Source organism: Pavona decussata, unplaced genomic scaffold, assembly GCF_977016875.1.
Source record: "Pavona decussata unplaced genomic scaffold, jaPavDecu1.1 SCAFFOLD_38, whole genome shotgun sequence".
NCBI lineage: Eukaryota > Metazoa > Cnidaria > Anthozoa > Scleractinia > Agariciidae > Pavona > Pavona decussata.
In genome coordinates, this window is record NW_028145460.1 from 3,570,116 (window position 1) to 3,595,693 (window position 25,578).

The 25,578-nt window shown below is 38.5% G+C and overlaps 3 protein-coding genes and 1 non-coding gene across 4 annotated transcripts in view; 2 read left to right on the plus strand and 2 right to left on the minus strand.

Annotated features, from left to right (window-relative positions):
• LOC146483663 (uncharacterized) overlaps nt 1–4,135 on the minus strand; it is a 66,171-nt gene extending 62,036 nt beyond the window's left edge. The window contains exon 1 of the mRNA XM_085105811.1: nt 3,887–4,135. Coding sequence (XP_084961937.1) covers nt 3,887–4,003 — 117 coding nt within the window. The 5' untranslated portion in view covers nt 4,004–4,135. The remainder of the gene's footprint in view (nt 1–3,886) is intronic.
• Nucleotides 4,136–6,750: 2,615 nt separating this feature from the next.
• LOC146483664 (U5 spliceosomal RNA) lies at nt 6,751–6,871 on the plus strand. Its single transcript, XR_014863859.1, has one exon. It is a non-coding gene; the product is annotated as a U5 spliceosomal RNA (small nuclear RNA).
• Nucleotides 6,872–9,595: 2,724 nt separating this feature from the next.
• LOC146483665 (RYamide receptor-like) lies at nt 9,596–14,235 on the minus strand. The gene has a single exon (XM_085105546.1). It carries the CDS (start codon nt 12,700–12,702, stop codon nt 11,656–11,658), a length of 1,047 nt encoding a protein of 348 aa, XP_084961672.1. The 5' UTR covers nt 12,703–14,235; the 3' UTR covers nt 9,596–11,655.
• A 2,111-nt stretch (nt 14,236–16,346) lies between these two features.
• On the plus strand, nt 16,347–25,561 carry LOC146483666 (ubiquitin-conjugating enzyme E2 Z-like). Its single transcript, XM_085105799.1, has 7 exons — nt 16,347–16,486; nt 18,311–18,383; nt 19,273–19,460; nt 20,818–20,932; nt 22,819–22,931; nt 23,868–23,958; nt 24,355–25,561. Exons 1-7 carry the CDS (start codon nt 16,347–16,349, stop codon nt 24,568–24,570), a joined length of 936 nt encoding a protein of 311 aa, XP_084961925.1. The 3' UTR covers nt 24,571–25,561.
• Nucleotides 25,562–25,578: the final 17 nt, after the last annotated feature.

Consider the following 25,578-nt stretch of genomic DNA (forward strand, 5'->3'; position numbering starts at 1 on the left):
GCAAGCACTCTAACAAATGATGCTACATGTACGACTCAACGACAACAACAACTTTTGTTGTGTGATAAAATGATGAAGTTCTCCCAAGGAGAAGTCAGTGCAAGGCTTGACCAATAATGATCCTTGAGAGGTGATTACCAAAATTTATTGATGTAGCTGTAAACAACACTCAAACACTGAAGTTAAGACTTTACTGATACAGCTAGCAATCATTACATTCAGACTTCTGCTAGTCAGACCTTTAACAATTATACAGAATTTGAACTCAGTAAGTGGTGTTAATAATATATTTCTCAAGGTGCTACAAGAGCAACTTCCTATTAATAAAGAAAAGGTTGTTTGTCAAATATTTAAATGTGTAGTTTTGACCAAAATACAGCCACATCTCCATGACAATGCCCCTTTAAATGAAAAACCAGGTTCATAGATTAAGATTTGCCAAACTGAATTTTTCAGCAAAATTCTTGTTTTCATGTATAATAGCTAGGATTCACAGAGATTTGATCCAAACTTGAGAAAAAATAAATAAATAAAAAAGCTGTTTTCATGATAAATTTTTTACAAGGTCATATACAGCTGGTGGGTGTTTTCTTTTTTAGAAAAAACACCAATGATTTAAAAATGCCAATAGTTTTTTCAACCAATATACATCGTATCTCATTAAATATGAAGCAGTGTTTCTACTGATTATAATATTGTACTGGTAAAGAAACCTTAAAAACTGAAACAAAAATACAGAAATACCCCCATGATGTTACAAAGTGGTTTACTACTGGTATTTAATTATTCACAAAGTTTTGTCAGCTCAATTGAAATTTTAAATTTAGATAGCTCACGCAAATTGGACTTTGGACAAAATGAATACCCAATAGCTGCATCAGATTTTTTTGCGTAACTACTCACAAGCAAAAGTTGTCAAAGTACACATACTCTAAACTCAAATCTTCTAATAATTATTCTAACTTTTTCATTCAGTATACCAAGATCTACTTTCAATTGACAAGAAGAATAATACTCCTACAATCAACAACTTCTTTTCCCTAAACAATATTAAATAAGTTGCAATTACCAAAATTAATGTAAGTTGCATAGAAAAATAATTAAAAACAGTTATAATTTAAAACAAACGGAAACAACTTAGTTAATACCTAACAAAATATATATTTTCAATCAGCTATTTTCGCTCCAGTAGTTTGTAAGAGCAATTGTGAGCCACAACCCCGACGTTACAAAAAAGAAAATAAATTTCACGAACAGACTGTCTTTGATACATTTTTAATTAATTTTAGAACCTGGGTTATAAAGGACAACCTAACTGCATCTATTTTGAGAATCTAGCAGAACAGGAAAGTATTGAACCATGGCCTAAAAAAACAGTCATGCATCTTTCAATTTTTGCATTCATGGCCATATCAACAATGACTGCAATGAACCCAAAGGAAGCCATTACAAGGATGAAAATGACAAAAACGCTCATGATGTTATCATTAATGTCGTCAATGAGGACCAACTAACAAACAGGTTTGATTTCATTCATATCATGTGACCATGTGACGCACATTTGATAACATGGTGTACTACTGAAAAGATAGGAGCTGCCGTTAAACAGGATAGTTGTTAATGTTAAAGCTTCAAGCTTGTGGGGGGTCGTATAAAAGTAAAATTGAAAAGAAAGTAAATGTCATAAATACTATCAAACACTGAACAAACAAAACAACGTTAGCAACAAATTCAAACAATCATTTATTTTCCTTGTTATTGTTTCAGCAACTGTTTATATTACCTTTCACGAATTTAAACAATGTTTTTCTTGCCAGCTGAGCTTGCAAAAGAGGCAAGAAATGAAGTTTTCACACACTGAATGGTGGGCTGGGTATGAGTCAGGATATCAGATGTCACATTCGGTCATGTGATTCAGTTTTTTTTTTCTTGCCATAAAAAGCAACAGCTTCCCCACCCTCCCAGCCTCAGGCCAGTCTGTCAGTGAGTCTGTAATCTTTGTGGAGTTGTTGAGTTGTCAATAAATACTGTTGCATTCTTATGTGGCAGACAAAATTAGCATTCAGTGTGTGAGAAATTATTTTTATAAAATTTGTTGCTGAAGTGAGATATTCATTCGGCTGTGAATTACACTGGCTACACTATCACACAGTTTCAATCCATAAAACGAAGATCTGCAGCTAAAAAAAAATTGAAGATTTGCCCAAAAAAAATGCGACGAAAACAAAGTCTTCGGGTACCCACAGAGAGGCTCTTGCTTGCAAATGGAAAAATACTAAGAGGACACCGAGGACTTCGACCATGTTATATCCTTTTGGTAATGTATCATAAATTCAATGCCTTTTTTAATATTAAAGTCAAAAGGAGACTTTGGCTGTTGGTAACTACTTTCGATGCAATTCAACTAAGCTTGAATTAACTTTTTACTGAACATTCAAACAATGTATTAAAAATTCTGAATTTAAAGTAGTATATTTACCAACGTTTACAAGCATAGGCATAAAGCATAACTGAATGCATAAGATTTCATGTGAAATCATGGAAACAGCAGATCCATTAAAAAAGCATGGTCAGACAAGTTAGAAGATAATTTTTTTTATATCGCTGTTGCGCTTATGCTTGTGACTGGCTTGTGTCAAAATGACATGAATGCTGATGTATTCCGGTTCAAACTTAAGTTTTCAGTGGAAACCAAGCCAAAAAGGAGGTTGAAAAACAAGATGTCAACAAGGGCGTGGTTATCTGACTATGGGACGCATACCAAAACATGTTCCAAATAAAACAGGTGCAACTTCATTGCTGTTTCAAAATAAACAGTGGATTATTCCTGGTTACAGAAAAACAATACGCTAAGAGGTTATGCCAAAACCTTCACCCAAAACAAGGCCAGCTAAACATCTAAGCCTTTACATTATTAATCATTTTGTTAAATATCTCCGACTGTTAAAATATGAATTAAAAAATAATACTGCCTGAGATAAAATTTGAAAATGCTACAACTGTAAAGCAGTAGCCAGAACAAAATTTTGAACAAAACAAGTAACTGGAATTAATATGACCGCGCGTTTGGAGAATGGAAAAAAATAATCCGTGACTTTATCCCATACAAGCAATGCGACTCACACGTACACGTGACATAGGAAGCGATAAATACCATGACAAAAGTTGATAACTTGATGTGTGAAAATATTTCGGCACTGGACAACCATTTCTAGAATTCTTGAAGTTCTAGACGGTTTGGTAAACTAAAAATGAAGTCGGCATTTGAAAACACAGCTGGGCGACCAGCAAATCTTTGGTGTACATTCGCCAAAACAAAGCTGGCAGTTGTTTTCGCGGGAACAAAAACAACTTTTTAACTCAGTAATATTTAATGATGAGAACACAAAAGCTTTACTGCGTACGGCGAACGATTGAAACTAGAAATACGTAACTCGCAAAACACATAAATTACAAAAATTAAAACGAACGTAAGCTTTTTAATCTTCATCAAAGCCTATATAATACAAATGTAAGTCTTATATAGACTTGAGCTTTAGCTTAACTTTGAAAAAGCTCGCTATGCATTACTTCACAGATCAAAAGTTCTTCTATTATTTTTGTTCAACACATTATGAGATGTTAATTTAATTTATCACTATGGCTAACAATATTAGACCTAGCAATGCGAATGTTAATTTTAGGCAAAGGAATAGTAAAGCTTATTAAATATTAGTTCTGCGTGGGCTGATAAGGAAGCCTAGACGTCGGATCGATCATTAATAGACAATGTTTACGTTTTCGCGGAGTGGTAGTGAAAAGTCATTTCTCCGAATCTGGCACATCTTAGGCGAAATAAAATTAGCTAGGTGTTAGATAAAACAGAAAGAATTTCTTTTAAGCTTACCTGGTGGCTTTTTTCTCCATTGATTTTCGTCACAAAACCAACGCCGCAAGCCTCTCTCTCGAAATCAGGCGAGTAAAGGCCTTGCTTCGGAGGATACCCGTGCTTCGAGCGCACCATCTTCCCCTCAAATCCTTCAAGCCTTGTTTAGCTACTTTTAGGCTTCCAACACTGTTGTGATAATGACAGAAGTAAAATTACAACCACAGAGACAGCACAACCCTCAAGAGGAACACGTTGTGTTGTGTACGATCCAAATTGGACTTTGGCGCCATCGCACGTGATGATATTTAACGGCATGAGTTGTTACAATGCCATAGGCCAATGAAATTCACTTCCGGTGTAGTCTCCACTCGTGCATGTACTTTCGTTTTAGACTTTTTCAACAAGAAAATTTTCTAATTTTCATATTTTAGATTCATTAAAATAGAATGAAGTAAATTTTGTCTCCACAGCGAGGACGACAAGCCAAAATGAGATCGTGGTGTGAGATTGGGTAAACATGGGTTAAACGCGTAAAATCCCGACAACCTTTGACTTTAAAAACAAAGGAATCCAGTTTGTAACCTTTATCTTGTTTATCCTATTTCATTACCTCGAAACGTGCAGTTAAAGTACGACAATTTGACGCTTTTTATCTCCGACCGCTCACTCATTCAAATACACTACAATCGCCTCCCAGAATCGCCTTTTCGCTTTCAGTTTACTCGCCTCACATGGGAGCTCGACTGCGCGAGGGACAGCTGGTAGTTTTTTAGCCTCTCGCTATACTTTGAAGGACTCCGAGGGCTTGCGTTCGAGATGCTAAGAGATTCGTTTAGCCCGCGACACACCGATATCTGGCATGTCAGGTATTTCGGCGATTAAATTCGCCGGCATTCGCCAAGTGTGCCCGTTCCCGCGCTTTTCTACGCTCATCCCTAGTGAAGTAAACCAATCAAGTTAGGCGATTTTATCACATGACTTTTCAAAACGCCCCTCGATGGAGCCCGGGAACAAGGTTGAAGTGCCACATCGCCGCGATCAGCGAAAAAAATTGCCAGTTGTGTCCTCATCAATCGGTGGCGAAAATCGCTTTGCGATTTTCGCTGGCGATCAAATTCGCCGCGATCGGCGTATAAAATCGTCAGGTGTGTCTCCGGCTTTAACAACATTTTTATACGTCACACATCTCAGGGTAGTTTACGTATCTATCGCATATTTAATGTTCTAATCTAGTCTTAGCGTTAGTTTTTATAGATATTACAGTTTATGGTTTTAATACTTTGAATTGCTTTATAACTAAGTTTCCTTATCTAGTAAAGCGCATTCGAAAGATCCGTGACTAAAACTAGGCTCGATTTCCAGCCGCTGTTCGGGAAACGAGGAACAAAGACCGGGCCTAGACTAAAACACCGTGACACGAGTACATACGGGTAACATACGGAACATACGGATACATACGAATACATACGACTAACATACGAGTAACATACGGATACATACGACTAACATACGGATACATACGGATACATAGGAGTAATATGAATATTTTCTCATAAAGGAAGCTCTAATTATAAGCCTTGCAAGCATTTTGCACGTCAGCAAACACGTACCCGGTTCAGTTTGAGGGGGGGGGGGGGGGGGGATGTTGATCGACCCTAATCTTGTACCCAGATCTCCCACGGTCAGGCGAACCAACTGAGATCTGGCTACGAGATTAGATCGACCCCCAAAGGCTTTTGTTAAATTTAGTCACAGTAAAATAAATTCTCATGGAGTGCAAAACCATTAGCTTGCGCTACAAGATGACAATATATTTTGGAGGGCGCTGCAGATCCGCCATCTTGATTTCACTGTTTCACCTTAGTTGGTTATGAGAAATGGAAAAAAAATGTGCAAAATCAAGCCAGAAAGCTTAAATGTAACCATGTACATGTAAAAATGTCGAATTTTGGGAACAGTTGACACATTAAAAAATTTCCCAAGCTATAAACGAACAGCTGCTTAAAGTTTCAGCAACAAAGTAAGGGGGTGTTTACATGGTACCGGCGCGACTTTCATTCCGGTACGAGTTCACTCCAGTTCCCTCTTGTGGTTCTGTATTCGTTTACATGATACCAGCACAACATCTTGTACCAGAGCGAGTTATACTGGTGCGAGTTCACCCCGGTAACTGTAACGGGGCGAGATTTTCATTCCGGTACGAAAACTCATCCCGATGTCATGCAAACGCGATACGGCTGCTCGCTCCGGCATGAAATCACTCTCCTGGGAGTCTAGAACGGGTAGTGCATGCGCAGTCTTCAATATCCAATCCAATATGGCGTCACCTGGGCGTCACAATCGCGTCGATCGAAATGAAGTGTTCGTTCATGTAAACACGGTATGAAATCGCAATGTCATACCGGTATCAAACTTGCACCGGGGCGAGTCTTCACATGTAAACACCCCCTAAATCTCCTTTCCAAAATTTGCAAAATCTGAGGGGGGTGGCGATCAACATCCGCCCCCCCCCCCCCATCAAACTGAACCGGGTACGTGTTTGCTGACGTAAAAAATGCTTGCAAGGCCTATAATTAGAGCTTCCTTTATGAGAAAAACATTCGTATTACTCGTATGTATTCGTATGTATTCGTATGTATCCGTATGTTAGTCGTATGTTACCCGTATGTTACCCGTATGTTACCCGCATGTACTCGTTTGGTGTTTTAGTCATGATCCATTCGAAAATCTATATACAGAGTGCGTAGAAAACAAAGTATTTTTATTCGCGTTTACGCAATGCGCAAGCGCAATACAATTATCTAACAACAGTACAGTCAAGTGCTTCCCACTTGGCTCCCTGAGTGACGTTCAAAATAAGCCTGGATCATTCCCCAATTTTATTACTCTGGTTTCCCTTCAACACGCATAAATCTTTCGCCTTTTACTAAAGATTTCCGTGGAGGAGAACATCTGAATGAGTCTATAGACTGATTTTTTGTCGCCCTGCACAACAGTGGGGCTCTCTAACTGTGGAAGGAAAGAGAGAAAAAACGCGAGGAAAAAATTAAAACCTCCGTTATATGGGATCACAGAGCAAGATCTAAGTAGTCAGAACAACGAATAACTTGCTCAGGATATGCGACAAACCAAACTAGGATATATTTTACGGACAGACGCAGAAATCACGATTTATTTGACCAACAATTCGAGATCATATCGAAACTGTAACAAGAACTGAGTTAATTTTATGCGAACAAAGTCAACATGCAACATTTCGACCATTCCGAAACAATTTAAAAGAAGTAAAAATTAACAAATCGAGGAAAATATAGCGTGATACCAAATCTACGTGACTGTATGACTACGGAGGAAGAAATGATCACGAATTATTAAGCTTACTATTTTGTAGACTTAGTAAAAGCAATGTGAACGTGCCGATGCCTAAAAAAGCCTGTTAAATTCTATCACGTTTTAAAGCCTGAATACAGTAAACTGAAATTAGTATGAGAAAAAAAGCTAGATGGATCAAACGTGTAAACAAAAAAAATAATCACTTACACTGAACGGTACTCACTTTTCAGTACTCGACTAAAACGACTTCAAAGATAGAAGGCAAGCCTCTACTACTAATAAAGCTGAACTAATCACTTGCCTAAGCAAAACCTACTAAACCAAAATGTGGTTCGGCAGAACTATAAAAATCACGTTTCTATAATGGAAAGATCAATAACGTCATTATGACTTGACATTTCAGTGAAACTAAAATAAACGAATCAAATAACTTCTTTAAGGATGAGGCATCACAGTTCGAATGGTGTTAAAATAAAATGACACAAAAAATTTTCCTACAATGAATTACACTAAGTCTGAAAAAGGTCACCTGGTATGTTTTACTTTGTTTTCATGGGTTCTTGGATCTCCCAAAAGCCGTTTTAAGCTGTTTTTATCTCTCAGCGGCTGGTCCACGTGCAGCAGGCGTGCATCATATTGTAGGTGATGTTCAAGGAGTGGAAAGTTTGGGAAAATTGAAGTTAAATTTGATCCATCATTTGAGGGGAGCACTTCGAAAACTTCGCTAAAATTAGCTCGAAACTCAAGCACACACTTGCCTTTCTCACTATATGCCAACAAAGATAATTTGTGGTCCTTTCTGAGCAATTCATCATTCAGTCTGAGACAGAGGCCTTTGTGGAAAAAAAAAAGGTTGAATTCAAATCGGGCGTCATTTTTGACGCAGACCGTGAGCCGTGGCTCTGAAATGTCACGACAAACTCACGGTCAAACCTAGGAAGATGCATACATACATAATTTATTTGGCATAGCAGGTTAAAAGTTGAAAGAAAACGACAAAACTTTTAAGTTTACAAAACATGTTTCGACAGAGACTTCTGTCATCTTCAGATAGTTAATGTACAAAGCGTTGAAAGTTGAATTTATAATAAGTAGACAAAAATGCTAATTATGATAAACGGTGACAACAAAATGAACATGAAACGTGACAATGTGAGAACAATAAGGATAATATGGTGTAATTGTTGATTCAAGGAAGGTTGTTCTCTTTGAATATGAATAGCCTCTTTCTGATGTGGACCTGCTAATTATCAAATTAAATCAGATAGGATATAAGCAATAGAGACAAAAAAAGAATGTCACAACAATGAATAAAACCCAATTCATAAATTGGCAACTCAGAAGTGATATAATAACATATAAAATTTAAAAATATACAAAGTTATCAAGGTCCTTGTTATTGTTCATACAACTGCTCCTTTGACAAATGAAACTGCTTTCTGCATTGCTTTTGTGTTGCTTGATCGATGTTTTGAGAACCCTCTTTTACTGATTCATCAATGTTGTCACTTTCTGGGGCTGTTTGATTTAAGCAGAAGTTCCAGACAACAGGACCGCTGAATAAAAAACTATCTCTACCTAATTCCAAGTTCTTTCCAGGCACTTCCATCAATTTCCCCTTACATCATCGTGATTCCACAGTTTTAAAGTGGCACTGTCACGGCGATTTTGCTGTATTTAGTCAGAACTGCTCAAATATTTGACGAAAAGCATTTTTGCTAACATGAAATTGCTCTTAAAACACCGGGAAGAAAATATTAAGAGATTTCTGCAAGGAAGAACTGAGCTATAATCAGTTTTTAGCGACTTTTCCAGAATAGACAAGAAGAACTTGAAAAAATTGGCCACTGAATTTTTTCAAGTTGCAATCTATTTTCATCCTAGCCTTCCGCAGCCAACATTATCAATACTAGTTTCTGTGGACTAGTATGGTTATTGTTAACAAAAGTAAACTATTATTTTAACGAGTCCACCGATTCAAATAAGTTTTTTGGCTGCTCAAAGTGGCAATAATTTAACCGACACGGCTAGGGGAGGAAGGGGTGGGGGGAGGGGGGATTGGCTCCCAACAAACTACATACACACAGCCAGCCGTGCATGAGGCTCTCAATGAGGAGATAGCTTTGACAGCTGACGGTTAAATTTTAGGGCTTTTGACGGTTGACAGCCGTTATTAAGGGCAAATTTCTTCCATGAGTTTAAGTTAATATTAATATTAAAAATTGTGTTCAGGAGGTTATTTTGGGGTCAGAAGTACGTTATCAGTGTTGTCAATCATTAATACTTTGAACCGGAAGTACTTTCAGACGGAAGTTAGTTGTGACGTAACATGGAAATTTCCATGGTTTAAATTAATTTAATTTCAGTTTGATTTGCTGGTTGCATTCATGGCAGATCCGGGACTTTTGAAGACGGGGTGGCTGACTTGACAAAGCGATATCGGAAATTACGATTATAATCAATACAGCAATAAAATAGCACTATATCGTGATTTTATTTGCAGAGCAAGAATTTATTTTAAGTAGGTTGACACAACGGTAGTCACAGTATCCCACTTCTGTTGCAATACCCATGCGTTGTACCAAAAAAATCTTCTTTTAGAAAAAAAATCGAGTCTAACGTCATAAACCCGGCCGGATACACGCAAATTTGCGTGGGGAGTACTACCTTGTACGGAAACTAGGAGAGAAAGTCCCGTTCGGTTTTGACAAAATAACATTTTATTACCTTGTACATGTTTAAGTTCCTCCGTCTAACCTTACTAAACTACCGCTGTAAACTAAAGAACTGGCGACAACTCCAGGAATATAATTTGAAGCTTAGTTTTATGGCAACGCTACTGAGGCGAGTAAGAGAGTAGAACATATGTAAAACAAAAATACGTTTACCAGTTTCTTGCGATTTCCGGTTAATTAACGGCGAAAGCTATTCGAGATCAACAGGTACCAGGCTAATGATAAACTAAAGCATTCCAGCGATAAAAGACAAATTCAAACAAGTTGAAACAACGAGACATTTAAGTCATGACTTAAAGACAAGGAAAACATTGTGTACCTTCATGCTTTTTTCAATCGTAAAACAATATAATTCAATCCAATTTGAACACTAATGCGGTATACAGTGCGATTGTAAATCAAGCAAAAATAAAATGTTCCATTCTTGTAATAGTCTATATCAACATTTTTTGCTATATATAATAACGCAATAAAAAAGGCAAGGCAAAGCCGAGGGGGTAGGGGGTGGGGGGTACTCCCATATAGAACCAAATGGGTATGTACATGTGCCATTGTGAAGGGTGCGGTTTTCAAGCAACCTGGTCTGGAATAGGGTATAGAAATCAGAGAGTTTTGGTCTAGAATAGGGTATCATTTTCCAGGAAACTGATCAGTTAATTGCTTGAAAATTTTAGTCTAGACTAGGTTTCCTGAGAATTGACACTTAAAAAAAAGTGTTTTAGTTGTTGCTGTACATGTAGAAGATTTTGTTTTGGCTGGGCTAGCTGTCATAGGATGCCGTGGGTGATGGCTCGGGAGCCCAAAATGCTGGGTCACGTGAAAATAAAATGGCGGGAAATTTTTCGTTCGTTCTCAGACTCCTGGCGCTTTCTTGTCAGGCTCACATGCCTTTGTAGAGAATTTTTCGAACTGAAGTAGACTGGAACTGTAAAAAAAAAAAAAAAAAAAAAAAAAAACCCTGACGTGGCATTATTCTTTTAAGAAGCATTTGCCTTTTTTGCCTCTATTTTAAGTGTTCATGACACAAAGCAAAAAGGTCCACCGCAGAGAAACATTTCTCCTGCAGCACAAAAATAGTGAATCGACGCGTATTTGTGTAGCTAAATGTACCCTCATATCTCGATCGCGGATTACACTTGTTCAGTAATAGTCTTAATATAGCTCAGAGATTCTGTCAGTCCCACATCCCGTCATCCCGTTTCAAGTTCATGCACGCTAAGATCCTTGATATAGGTTCTATTGGGGAGCATACGTTGTCTCCACTTATTCGTACGAAGAACATCCACTAGTACTTCTCGTGGCGTGCCACTGCCAGTAGGAAACTTTAGCAACGACGACGGCGACGGCAACGAGAACGACCAACAACAGCAACAGGCTTAATAACCAAAACAACAACTTCTTAAGTGCATTACACTCAGTTTGGTGCATTTTTTTTTTTTTTGCCGTCACTGCACGCCTAGGACGTGAAATTTCCTGGTGGGATGTTTTATGGAGGACGTAAACATACGAATACGAATTTTTCTTTCTCTTTTTAAACTTAGGTGCGGTCTCCAAGCATTCAACTCCAGGAAACACCTACATTTGTCATTTAAAGCGAGCTGGAATAATAGCGATGACGTTTGAAAAAAACCGCGATTCATTTTAACATAGTGACGTTTTCGCTTCCTTCGCCGCCGTCGCTACTACAGCTCCCTAATGTGTACTGTTCTTGTTTTGGTGTTATGGCGAGTGAGTGGTCATTTGTAGACCAGCCGTTTCCATTACGTCTACTTCATTTGTGGCTTTAAAACAACAAGGAAATAGTTTTCCTAACAATAATCTCGCTCCGTGGCGAAATTGCTCGTTAAAGATGAAATAAATCCAAGGATTTATTCCGCTGTTAGTGTATGTCAGGAACCAGCCAACGAACATAGCATTGGGTTCAACGCAGATGTGTTTGAAACCCGAGAAACAGGAAATAGTTCCAAATATCTGGGGAAAACGGCAGATGATTAACACGGCCACAATAGCCACAAGCATTGTGAGAATCTTGTGATTCATTCGCTCTCGTCGTTCCTGATTTAACGGCAGTTGGTTTCCAGGTGCTTTCGTTCGTTTCAGTTTTATCCCAATGGCAATGTACAAGGCAATGATGGTGGTGAGGGGCAGTCCTATTATGATTGGAAAGCAAAACAAGAAGTAACTGACAACAAAACGAATGCTCTTAAAATCTAACGAACACACGAGAAATTCAGGGTTTATCTCCAAGATAGTGGACATTTTTGTCAATGGCAGTGAAAATATTACAGCAGAAAACCAAACCACGACAATCACATATCGTGCGACACGAATCGTGATTATTCTTTTCAGGGGATAAAATACCAGAATAAATCGATCCAAGGCGATCACGAATAAGCTCCCAGTAGAAACCAACACCGTCATTTGACCAGTGAAAAAAGACAAACTGCAAAGGAACTGGCCTGCCACCCCGCTGATAAGCCATCGGTACTGGTACGCTGTGATGATCGCATTCTGAGGCAGGCAGTACAGAGTGAGGAGAATATCAGCACAGGCCATATTAAAGATGAAGTAGTTACTGGGTGTTCTCATCCTCTGGTTGGCGTTCTTGTACAAGACTGCGATCAGTAAGGTGTTCCCGAGTAACGAGACCAACAGGAGCAGAAGAAAAGCGGCGATTTTAACCCCCCTCTGGATTTCGTTGTCTTGGAATAATGGAGCGAGATCATTTGTCTTGTTTCCATCTTCGCTGTTAGAGGTACCAGGCATCTCTTAGCAGCCCGGTTTTGCTTAATTTGAATGCAACTGTAAATTGGGCTTTTCCTTAAACCAAATCACTCTAAGGACTTCTTCAACAAAACGAAGACAATAAAACTGCTCTTTCGTGGACAAAATGTTAAAACGAACTCCCGCGGATTAGAAAAGGACTGATTAAACCGCTCTTGACGAGACTCTCAAAATGCGCATTGCCTTGACTTCTGTTGAGGTTTTTGTTATTTTCGTTTCGTGTTTGATCACCTGCCTTTTCAAGAAGGGTTCATTAACATCACATGAAAACTCGAAACTCTACGCTTTTGTCCTCTTTGTCATCATTTGCTGATATTTACTTACATTCTCCTTCAGTCACCCGCTGTATTTGTTGATCCACCTATAATGCCAGTTTCTCACTTTTTAAGAGCGCAATGAAATTAATAAAACGACTTGGCAAACATTTGTCATGCTAATGCTGCTGTCAAAACTTCAATTTGAAAATTGTAAGAGAACTTTTATTTAATGGAGGGTTCGCGGTCGAAGTCGAGATGAACAACTTTTAGGACGCATTTTCCCCGCTAATTTTGCCGCAGTGACAACTTTGATTTGAAGACGCTGAGGTAATGGAAGGCTGGCAATAAGATTAATAAAACTGCTTTTGGGAACAATTTTCGTGCTGCATCTAGCTGTGACAACTTCGATTAGAAGGCTACGAGATAATAGAAAACTCGTTAGCCTCCATCCTTTCTCGGAAATATCGTCCCTTTGTTTGAAATAGTAAGTAATTAAAACTCAGTTTTCAATTTTCGCTTAACGTCATTACTCATTTGGAGTATTTTTAATGATCTCATCAGTTTTTAATATTCAGTGAATATTATATCTTTACATATTTCAACTTTCACGCGAATCAAAATTCTCTTTACATGTAAGGCCCTGTGCATAGATCCGATTCCGATTAAAAATTGAGTTTCGTTTTTAAAGTCTTTAAAAATGTTAACACCGAAATGGGGAGGGTAATAATTTTTAGGGGATTTTTAAAAAGGTAAGTTTTGAAGGCAACGAGTAATTAATTAAAATTTGAAGGAATTGACGTAATAATAATTATAGGCGCACAGCAAAATAAACGGCCGAACAGCGACGTGCTCTTGCGCGCATCGCGATCAAGCTTGGCTTCGGTGCAAGAACATTATCGACATTCAAGTCATATTTCGGTCTAAAAACTTTTCCTTTGAAGTCACTTCCGGCATAGCAAAAAACATACGCAAAAAATTAAAGCTAACCTGATTTATGCTTTTGTACAATGCTGCCTTTCATATTTATTTATGCCTGCATCGGAAGTACGCTCGACATGGGCCTTCAATGCAATTATTATCACTACAAAAAAAATGGAAAAAAAAATAGAAAAAAACATGAATATAAAGTAAAACAACAGTGCGAAAAAAGAGGAATAATAAACTCGTTACATGAAACTATTTTAAAAGAATAGCATATTTTGTAGGCAATGGCATGGAATTATTGTCTGCTTCATTACTCATGGCAGTGTGCCATGACTCAAGAGTTTTTCGCAGTCGGTTTAATCAATCAAACTTGTAGTGCCCACATGCGAGGGGAGCAGTTCTCCGAGTTCCTGGAGTCTTGCGACTAGTCAGCCGACGAGTGGAGTGTCCTGGTTGATACCCTTGTCCCTAAGTGAACTGTGTGTGTCGGACTTTCGAAGAGCCGGCTCTTGTGAATTTTTCTGTGATTGTTTTGACACTCGTATCGTTCTTGTTGTTATGTTTGTATGTGGGGTTAACGTTCTGCCTTATGACGAGCTCTGCTCTGTGTTGGTGTCCGTAGTGTCACCTTAATGTTTGAAGGAGGCGGGGCTCGACACCCCAGCGAAATTGGCGGCCTGGTGCCCCTCCGTTTGTGGTAGACCCACGCCTTTGGCAATGCACTCTTTCGCCTGGCGGTGGGTGGGTTAGACGTTATGTCCAGGAACCATTACACTCACCCTATTGGGAGGGAGAGTGGGGCTGCCTGTTTGTCTCAAGCACAGAAAAACAAAAAATAAATAAATAAATAAATAAATAAATAAATAAATAAGGAGGTCCTCAGGTCTCTATCTAAAGTACTCCAGTCTTTGGAGGCATGGTAACATGTTCTTTGCTTTCCCCAATTTCGTTTTACAGATGTAAGTCTAAGATCGTCCTTGCTACGTGTACTGTATATATGCACATCGCTGTTTCTCAGCAGTTACATACTGTGTGAAGTAATTCCATTCACATGCACATTTGTAAACGTATAGAAAGTGATGAAAGAGCCTCCGTTGTTCTAAGTTTAACCAACCAAGCTGACTAAGTGCATCAGTTGCAGAAGAGTGCAAAGCCTTGACATTGCCATTGGAATCATCTTTTTTTTCCTGACAAGCACTTATAACGCAAGTAAATGGATAACTTCAAATTGCAAAAATAATCCCGCCCTCCTCCTCCACCGTGGGAGATTCGGGTACGAGATTTGCGTTACACGGGAGCGCTTAGCATTGGTTGTAGCACTGAAATCAAGCTCTGGGAGGACATCGTACCCGTGAGCAGGTTGCGAAGTATTCTTCAGCACCAGCTCAAGGCAGAGGAGGACAGGATTCACGGCCTAGCTGAAAAGAAGGAAACCGTCAAATGAGGCGAAGTTCGTCACTCAGCGAGAGACCACATTTAAATGTGGCTACTGCAGGAGTCCAGGAGAGAGTACCATTTCCACTAATCCCATATCTGTCTCATCAGCCACACCAGACGCTGCCCCAGCCGAAGCGTAACTGCCCACTAGGAAGTACCCCACACTTGGTTGACCCCTAGCCTGCGTAGCAGTCGTTTCCGTTTCCTTCAAGCCAAGCGGGTCAAGCGCGCGAGGGCATTTGGCAAAAAGGAGCAAAAAAAGTAGGAGCGCCTACTTTTTTGTTCCTTTTTGCCCAATGCCCTCGCGTGCTTGCCCCGCTTGGCTTGAAGGAAACGGAAACGACTGCTACGCAGGCTAGGTTGACCCCGACCGAAGGAGGTCAGGACCAGAGCTACCACAGGCAGCCCAAGCTCAAGCTGTGAGCGATGGTCACAGTCTTGCGTAATAGCGGTCACGGCGCAAATATAAGAGTTTGTATTGGAATATTTACGTTAGGAGGTACAAATACTGGAAAGTTCTTAATAAGAATGACATTCCTTGCTTCTAAGGTGTATTGCCTATTGTCTTTTTGCCATGTTGTGCTGATTTGAGGCCATTCAAATCAGCTGCCTGTGGAGCTACAATGAGAGAAAGTTCGAAGCCGTTATTTTCTTCATGGTAGCTCTGGCCTTGAAAAAAACTGCATGCACTACCAACATGTAGCTGACCAATTAAAATTGGCCTTAGTTGCTGTAGTAATAGCCCTGCAATCAGTTTGGTTTATTTACTCTGGAATCATGCATCGTGTAAGGAGCGTTTTCTGGGAAATTTTGAGTTTTCGATGTGCGAAAATAAAAGGAAGGTTTTAATTTTTATTTGTACTCATTTCGATACGATGGCTCAATTAAAATCGACTGGCGAATCCGCGAGTGCCCCCTAATTAAAAACCTCTTCTCGCGGCAAAGTTATTGCGGCCGAAATCAAGCCGCAGGAAACTGGAAACCAGGAAATCGACGGAATCTTATATTATGACGTCAGTAATGAGCAAGATGGCGGCAAAAGGGTCCGGTTTGCATCTGTTGACATCGAAGGCTCCGCAAGCTCCCTGCTTCGTGGCTGCATATCCGAAGGAAATGTTTTCAGCACTTTGCATTTTTAGAATCCAGAGGTAAGGCTTATGGTTTCGTTTTACGATAAACTACGTGAAGTGATCTTTCGTTTTCATTTTAGATACCCGGTGTACTTGTGGCTTGTTTATGGTGAGATGTCACTTTGATCGCGTATTCTTTGTCATCTGTGCTTTGTCACCCTTTAATAGCAACTATGAGGCTTCGGTTTTTTGCCCGCTTCTGTTGTAAGCGTGGGCAGCTGATCACGATATTGCAAACGCGGTGTTTAATAGCTGTTTGTCGAATTTTTTTAACTGACATGCACATGCACCATTCACCGTTACAGATTGAAAATATTGCCATATCAGCTTTTTCTACTAAATTGTAGATGACTGCCTGCTCTTTAGTGACAATAAAGGATAAGTGCACACGAGAATTATCGATGTTAAGTTCTTTTTATAAACAGTAATCCCAAAAGAATTCAGCTATGCAGGCTGCATAAAATGTATTTCATTAATTAATTTGAGACCGCAATGTAACAATTCTTATGTATGCAACGTTCAGATAATTTCAAGAGAAAAAACCCTTTGTCTTGCCATTTATAAGGCTATTCCAAAGGTTTGCAGGTTTACTTTTATGAAAAAAAATTCAGCATGATTGAATTTCATTTATTAGTTTAGCAATTTCCAAAAATAGAAAAATGAAATCTTAAAATTTAACCACTGATTAAAAGTGTAATAATCTTCAAAAGGAATGAACTCCCACTGACCTTTTCCAAGCAAACAGGTTCATTCAGAAGTTTCTTTTACATCATATTAGCAATTATTTTTGTGTACATTTGAGTGTTGTGCTCGTCAAAAATACCGTCTGAAATGTTTATGAGGATGGAAAGGCTTGGACACAAATCAGAGCTAAAAACATGCCTAATTGGGCGGTTATGCAGGATGTGTTGGTGTATTTTTAGCAATAAGTGCAGGTGGAAACGTATCCACCCATCATGATTGACCTAATTGGATAGTTTTAGTCAAGAGGATAGCGTGATGTTACGCTAATCTTCCATTACGCTAGCTGATGTCATAACGGACCCATACAGATACAGATCTGGTTCATGTTCCCTACTGAATCATTCCTTTATAGCGTCAAACCATCCAGGGCCCATGGCGCAATGATGTTTATGGCCAAGCAACTTTGCCCAGTCGAAAACAAAATTCGAACGAGCTTGAAACACCTTCAGACATTTCTCCATCGTATCTTCTCCTTCTATTTTGTCAAATGATAATATTTTAAGCTCATGACCTTTCGGGTTGGCTTCACAATCTGTGCTGGTATTCTATCCCTTAAAGCGTAATTTCCACTGTTTAAACTGTCTATTCTTTTGATTTACCGCTTCAAAAAGGTTTGTTTTCTTTCTGAAAAATATGGCATATCAGAGTCTTAAATAATTACTTGCATGGCTGCCATTATGAAAGAAAGCCTTTCTTTCTGGCCCCAGATTGTGGCTATCTGACGTCACACAGGTATTGATGAGTCACTTCCTTCCCTCCTGGTATATGCGCAAATAATAGATTCTGATTGGGCTGTTTTACAATTTGTGACTATGATAAAGAAAAACAAACAAACAAAAATAAAACCGATACCCGACCGAAACATTGACGCGGTCTGCCCCAGAGTATCCCGTGTAATAAGCCAGGACTCCAAGAGAAGGAAAAAAGCAAATAATTTTTGCAATGAGATAACTCATTTGTCCCTGCCGTGGGACATTAGCCAGTTTGTTTTCAAAAAATGCTAATGCTCAGGGGTTTGGATGGCGCGGGGGAGGGAATCGGCACTACTGGAATTGACAGATCAATGTAATATTTTGTTTGCGTGATTGATATGTGTAGGGATATTACAAATATGTACAAAGAGCCTCCGCCAGGATTGCACATAGCAGCTGATGAAGATGACATCACAAAGGTTTGTGCTCAATCATTCAATGGAATTAGGAATTATAAGGTGCTAACTGTTGGCCAAGTATCAACTGAGTATCGACTGATATATGTCTATTGAGTATTGGCTAGGTATGAATCAATGTTACTAAAACCAGAAGCTCCATTCAGTTTAATGGACGGGAACAGGCCAGAGACATTTATTTAATTTACAGCAGTACCGTGAGGCTAAGTTGTGTTTGACATAAATTTTCCCATTGGTGACATGTCGGCCTATTCTTGAACTACATATCTCGCTTTCATGCTACAGGGTTTTTTTTCTGTAAAATTATACCTTGCCAACAGTATGATGTTGACAAAAGTTAGATGTTAAACTAATGTGTGCCAGTCACTTTAATTGAAAATTAAAATCTTCAACATTCCCCCCTCCACCCACCCCACAGCCATACCTATTAAAGGCATTTGATTATGTGAGTTGTACCACAGGATTGGTGCATTATTCATTGCATAACTGACCCCTATATTTTAACCTCTCTCTCTTTAAAGCACCACATAGGGTTTTTTTTTTCCAACATAACTGATTCTAGCAGCATTCAGTGATTAATGAATGATTAAAAACCAGCAACTGATCAACTGGCTGTGAACATTATTTTACCTGGACAATCAACCTAGTCTTTTGCTTTTGGAAAGTTGAATTAAAAACATTTGGCTGTCTGTGAAGACCAATAATTTTATTGCCAACTTGGACATTATTTTGTTGGATAATATTATTTTATTATAAAACTAGTAAGATGACCAAGAATGCTAGTGTCTTCCTTAAGTTCAGTTTTGAGAGCTTCTGACGTGGAGTCACCGTTTCAATTCCCTTTGTTCAAGCTGAAGACAGTTTACATTTGATTTCCTTTTGTTTCTTTTAGGTTCACGCATTGGTTGTTGGTCCACGTGGCACTCCATACGAGGGAGGATTTTTTTACTTCCTGATTTCCTTTACCCCAGATTACCCAATCAAACCCCCAAAGGTCAGACTAATGACTACTGGAGGGGGTAGGGTGAGGTTTAACCCCAATCTGTATGCAAATGGCATGGTTTGCCTTAGTATATTAGGGTAAGCAGTTAATGTTACATGTAAGTTTATTTATTTACTTGACTGTTATCTTTGATTATGGGTTGTAGTATTGTGAGAACACTTCTTATGTATACCGTACTTTATTTGGAAGATCTTTGATGGTAATACTTAGTCTGGACACCAGCCTTTTACAGGGACATTCTAAGCTTTTCTAGCCTGTTCCAGGCTTTCAAATAGTTAGGAGCAACAAAAATTGGTGTGCTTATGAATAATATTGTGATTGGGAAAAACAGGGCCTGGAACAAATGAAGGTGTGCCTGGAAAAAAGCCCTAAGTGACTTCTGATGAATTGCAAGATTCTCCTTCCAAACTGCCTTGTATTCACTTGTGAAACAAAAGGAGAATTTGACCTTACATCAGAAGTCACTTAAGGCCTTATTCCGCACACCCCTTCAAATATTAATTATAGCGTTTCTAGCTCACAGAAATGTATTTGACTGTGTGCTTCTGATTGAGTGCAAGAATTCTTTTGAGTATGTCTATAAGGAAGTAAAATACTTACAGGAGTAAATGCTTTGTAGGGGTGATTGGTTAACACTTAAGGACTCATTTTAGTTAAAGATCTCTGGGAAGAGGATGGTCACTTCTTAATGTCATATTTTCAAGACATGTGAACAAAAATAATACTTGTAAACCAAGTTGGCCCCTACTCTCATCTTACCAACATGCAAGGAATATTGACTCATCTACATGTATCTATTAACTAAATGGTCTTTAACACAGGCAGACACATTAAATAAAAAAATTGACAGAATATAAGTAAATTAAAACTTGTTCAGAACTTTGCAGCATGAGAATACAGAAAATTATCACCAAAGATGACATGTCTTAAGTTTAGGATTGAACAGACTCTCCTTACTGTCGCAATAAGAAAAGTAATGGGACCTGTAAGGAGAAAATGTATTTTGATATTGTAGGGTCTAGGAGTGCTTTCCATTCGCCAGAACTGGCAGCCAGACAATCCAGTCTGTAAATCAAATGTGTCTTTTTGAAGAGATGGTGTTGCAAAATCGTGAAAAATAACCACTCTGAAACCAGTATCAATGTACTATTTTGAAGAATTTGAAGGACCAACATAAACTATCCTTCAAATTGGTACCTTCTGTTTACAAACTGAACAGCTTGGCCTGCCAGAGTCTGTCAAAAGGGCAAGTGCCCTAGGTTAAAGCAATTGGAAATATTTAAGTTCTTATTTGCCAGTTGGAAGTTCAGTCTGGGCTCTGGGCTCTGTCCCTTCCTGAAAGGGAGAGAGCTCATTCTACATGTACTGGTACACTCAAAGTTCAATGATTTTTGTTTTTCATCATAAGTGACAAACTTGTTGATTTATCAACAGGACGTGGCAAGGCCCAGCGTGGAGTCCTGCGCAGACACTCTCCAGTTTGCTTATCTCCATCCAGTCTCTTATGAATGAAAACCCATATCACAATGAACCTGGATATGAAAAGAAGGTTGGAAAAACTGATCCCACTATGGTTATAATCTACCCTTGACTCTGACTCGCAGCACACTGTGTTTGAAGACCCCCTGGACACCCATTGGACCTAAATAGCCACTTCAGCATCCCAAGCACATAACCACTGTCCCAAAATATCCACCATACTAGCCAGTGTCACCACCCCCCAACAGCAAGAGTTCAACTTTCAAAATGTGACCAACCATAATGTTATCCTGTTCAAACCACTTTGTGATACAAAACAAAAAGCCAGAATTAGAGTTTAAAACTGTTGACGAGCCTGCAGGACTCCTGCAGTTTGCAAAAAGATTGGTCTTAAAGCCTTTATAGCTTATCTCTGCTTAATGAGACGTTAATCTTGATCATGAAGGGAAAAACTCAAATATACTGAATGGAGATTTTCTTAATGATCATTCTGAGCCATTAGGAGAAGTTCTTTATATGCCATTGGAAATGCTAGCTCCGTGGCATTTGTTTAGGTTCACCGGCTTGGATTAACTGCAAGATACCAGACAGCGCTAAATAAATGCTGTTTACGAAGACATAGGATCCGTGGGTTTCTTAACTGACTCATGATTTCATGCTTATCTGCAGTGAGATTGCAGGCTGTTCGTTTATCACGTATATGAGAGTCTAATAGATCCGCGTCTTTAGGAGACAGCTCTAAATATATGCCATCTATGAAGACATAGGATCCGTGGAATTTGTTACTCGTGATATCATGTTGACGCTATTAACCCGCGGTGAGATTGCAGGGTGTTCGTTTATCACGTATGTGAGAGTCTATCAGATCCAGGTCTTTACAACGTTGATCACTGTTGTCTCTCGCTTTCGAGAGCTTTGGCCTCTTGCAGTTGTTTTCAGTTCTGTTGCTCAGTTCGTGACTGAAAGACAAGTATTATGTTCTTAGAGCTGACATGTATCTCCATTGTTTTGTGCGTTAGCTCGTATCCGGCAGATATTCAAAGCTAAGACAGCCAGTAACTGTCATGGGAGTCTCTAGGACGCTTCAGCGTTTTTTACTGACAAGTGTTTAGTGTTGTTTCTCAGGCAGGACTTGTGACGTGCATGCTCCATAAGTTACATAATTTGTGTAAGGTGTAACTATGCCCTTTTGAGTATTAACTAATTAAGAAACGACACACTAGGTATTAAAGTATTATTGATCATTATTATGTGTAAAAGGAAAGAAATAATGTCGTGAATTCTTCCCTTATAGTGTAAATCTTTCCCCTTTCTTGTCCAAATTACCAGAATGTAACACATACACTATTTATTTTGAGTCCACAGTGGACAATTTTGAGTCTGTAGTTCCCTTTTGGGGCAGCAAATTACATGTAGCTCTTTTGGGAGGCACTCCTCTCCTAGTGGGTTTGACAGTAACAAGGATATGCAAGTTAGGACAATGTTATCTTTGTGAATCTTTAGTTGGGTGACTCGCTGTTGCCCCTAAGTGAAGTCTAGACTCTCTACTGTCATTTGGTGTACAGTACCATTTGTAAATCTTCATCAAATTAATTATTTTACCATCTCTGTTGTCCTCCAATCCAGCCTCTCCACTCTCTACTAAAGTATTATTGCAGTGTGACACGCCTTACCGTTGCCACCTAACAAATCTTTTTTGACAAGTTAGCTAATCAGGATACGTGAATTTGGTTAACGGTCATGCCTCCTTGCAAAGTCCGACAGGCAAGTGTCCCAACAATGAATTATTGAAAACATGTCGTTTTGTTGGACTTTGCAAGGAGGCGTGACCATTAATCAAATTTGCATATCCTGATAAGCTAAATAGTAACAAAAAGTTTGTTGGGTGGCCACGGTAAGGCGCGTCACACTGTAATAGCATCATGATGATTAATTGCTTTTCTTTTGCTCTCGTAGGAACTCTGTAAAGGTGACTCCAAGAAATATAACGAAGTCATACTACATGAAAACCTAAGAGTTGCAGTCTGTGAAATGTTGGAAGGTGCACAAAGATGTCCTCCAGCTCTCAAGTAAGTTGCATCATTGGTGATTATTTTTTAACTTCCTCTTGCTGTTTTGTAATTGACATGTATGGTCAGTTAATGAGAATAAAGGACCTGATCAGCTCAAGTAAAAATGGACCTACATGTAAAACAGGATTGAAAAATAATTTTAATAATAATACAATAATACTGTATTTTTCATTGTTTCTGCAGTAATTCTGCTAATCTAAGCTTATGGAATGTTCATTTATTGTTGTAGGACGTTTAGAATATGTACAAGTGTGTGTTTTTGTTTTGTTGCAAAGAGAGAATACTCTCTATTGTAAGTGCTGTGAAATACACAAAGTGTTTAGAAGTGGTACAAAGTTCTCTGCAACTTCAGTCTGGCTCAGTAGAACTCCAAAGACAACTAAAACTCGACTGAAAACAGATAAAAATAACTTAATAATAATAATAATAATGATAATAATAATAATAATAATAATAATAATAATAATAAATGTTTTTTTAAAAATTCTTCATTAAAATATTCCACATTAATTGCTATTTACAAGTTAAAAGTATATAAAAAAGAGCTATTAAAAAACCTATACACAATTCTTTTCGATTTAAAAGAAAGATAATAATAAATAATAATGATAATAATAATAATAATAATAATAATAATAATAATAATAATAATAATCTTTATACAGGGAGCCCACATCACGAAAGTAATATTCAGTGGGGCCCTGTAGACTTTAATTGGTGACAACAAAAAATTCGTCACCCAATTTTTTTTCAAGAACAAACTCCCCCACAGCAAGCTTACACCAGTTTATTCCTGACTAGGTCAACAGTTTGTGCAAAAATCAGATGCGTAATGATAAACTTCACACGGGATAGCAAAACAACAAAAACAAGCTTTTAAGTTTTCAAATCCTTCTTCACATGAATTGTTTTGTCCTTTCACTATTTTTTCAGGAGTAAAATGAAGAAAGTATTCCTCAAGTTTTATGACAGTTACTGCAAAATCGTTGACGAGAACATGCCTTTGAACGGAAAGAAAATGAAGGTAATAAACAAACCATGACCTATTACAAGATTTTACCTCTTTTCGTATTAATTCCTGTAAGACCCTAAGGAAGAATCCTGTTTAAGAGGGAGCTGTTGCCAGTCATATGTCTTAGAGGGGAGTCTTGTCAACTCAGCATGGGCTGTTTTAAAATAATCAAATGCAGCATTCAGGGATTGCTGCAAAAAAAGGCGTAAGTATTTAGCTGACACGCGACTAAAGGCTTGCTCGATCGTGGAGCGAACTCGGTCTACTTTGAAGGCGAACTTGGTTACTATGGGGCGAACTTCAGCGGGGCTAACTCGCTACGGGGCGAAACGACCGACATTGGGAGGGTGCAAAATTGATCATTACCATATGAATATTTGTTTTTTTGTGGTGTCGATTTTATTGCAGGATCCTTTCAGGAATAACGAGGGCGTCTTTGATTATGCAACCATAAAAGCAAGACTAGGGGCCATCAAGAGAAATATTGACGCCGAGAAAGCTTCTGGGAGTGAACTGGACGATTCACTGAGCGACGAGGAAGAGGAGGCTCGCAAACCAACTCTCGCTGAAAACCCACCGCCTGAGATTGACGACTGGGAAGAGTTTTTATATGGCGACGATTGATTCTGTGGTCACTTTTTCTTGCAGTCTTTTATTTTTTCTGTGTAACGCTTTCACTCCGACTCTTACATCTCGCAGCAATTATTAAATAAGTGTGGTTTTACTTTTTATTTACCGGTACAGTAATTTGATAAAATATACTAAAAATTGACGGTGACTATTCAAATGAACATTCTTGGACAATCCTTTCTTTTGGCAATGTTTATGATGCTGTTTAATGAGGTCCTAACTTTTAACAGTGTGGTTAAAATTCTATAGTGTACCATTCACATGGAGTTTAGTGAGCGTTCGTTTCGTTTAAGGCATAAGGACTGTCTTTTTGTCAGTGATTGACAAAACGAAAGTTCGAGAATTTTCCTTTCAATAAAGACATTAGAAACGCTCAGTTGAGTGAAAGAGTGACCAAGATGACATACTGTAAAACCCTCTACAGAGGACGAATCAGCAAAACTAAAGCCCATTGTAAAAATGCCATTAATAAGATAATAACGTATTTATTAAATAGTTTTAAGTGGAAACAAAAATTGAATTTATAAATATTACAAAAGAAACCATTACGGTTTACCAAAACGTCTAATTGTAATTGTCTTCCAATTCACAGTTTATAAATTCAGAAAAGTCTGCATTAAGTTCACGAGAGTTTTCATTGAATGTGCTTAACGTTTGTATTCGAGATTTTTTCCGCAAAGTAGCAGTATACGACCGTAACTATATGGTATTTTATGTTGGAAATTTAAAAATGTTATGCAAATCAGGTAACTGCCATCTTGGACAAATCTAATTGAGAAACGCGTGAAATGTGCGCATGTTTCTCCTTCTCTTTGAAGAGATGATCGTAGTAAACCTCCCCTCCCACTGACTCAGTTTTCCTGTGTATGTCGATTAAGTTAATATCAAGTTTCTCAACCGTTTTGCCCAAGATTGTTAATTGCTGGAAAGGGGTCATGAACTGTGATTGTAAATTTATTGAAAATAAGCAATATGGTTACAGTTATTTGTTGATATCGTGTG

Excerpts from the sequence above, each read along its gene's own strand:
- LOC146483665 (XM_085105546.1), bottom strand. The coding sequence starts at position 12,702 with ATGCCTGGTACCTCTAACAGCGAAGATGGAAACAAGACAAATGATCTC.
- LOC146483666 (XM_085105799.1), top strand. The coding sequence starts at position 16,347 with ATGACGTCAGTAATGAGCAAGATGGCGGCAAAAGGGTCCGGTTTGCAT. Across the intron at positions 20,933-22,818 it reads AACCTGGATATGAAAAGAAG|GAACTCTGTAAAGGTGACTC; the intron begins GTTGGAAAAACT and ends TTGCTCTCGTAG. Across the intron at positions 23,959-24,354 it reads TGAACGGAAAGAAAATGAAG|GATCCTTTCAGGAATAACGA; the intron begins GTAATAAACAAA and ends ATTTTATTGCAG.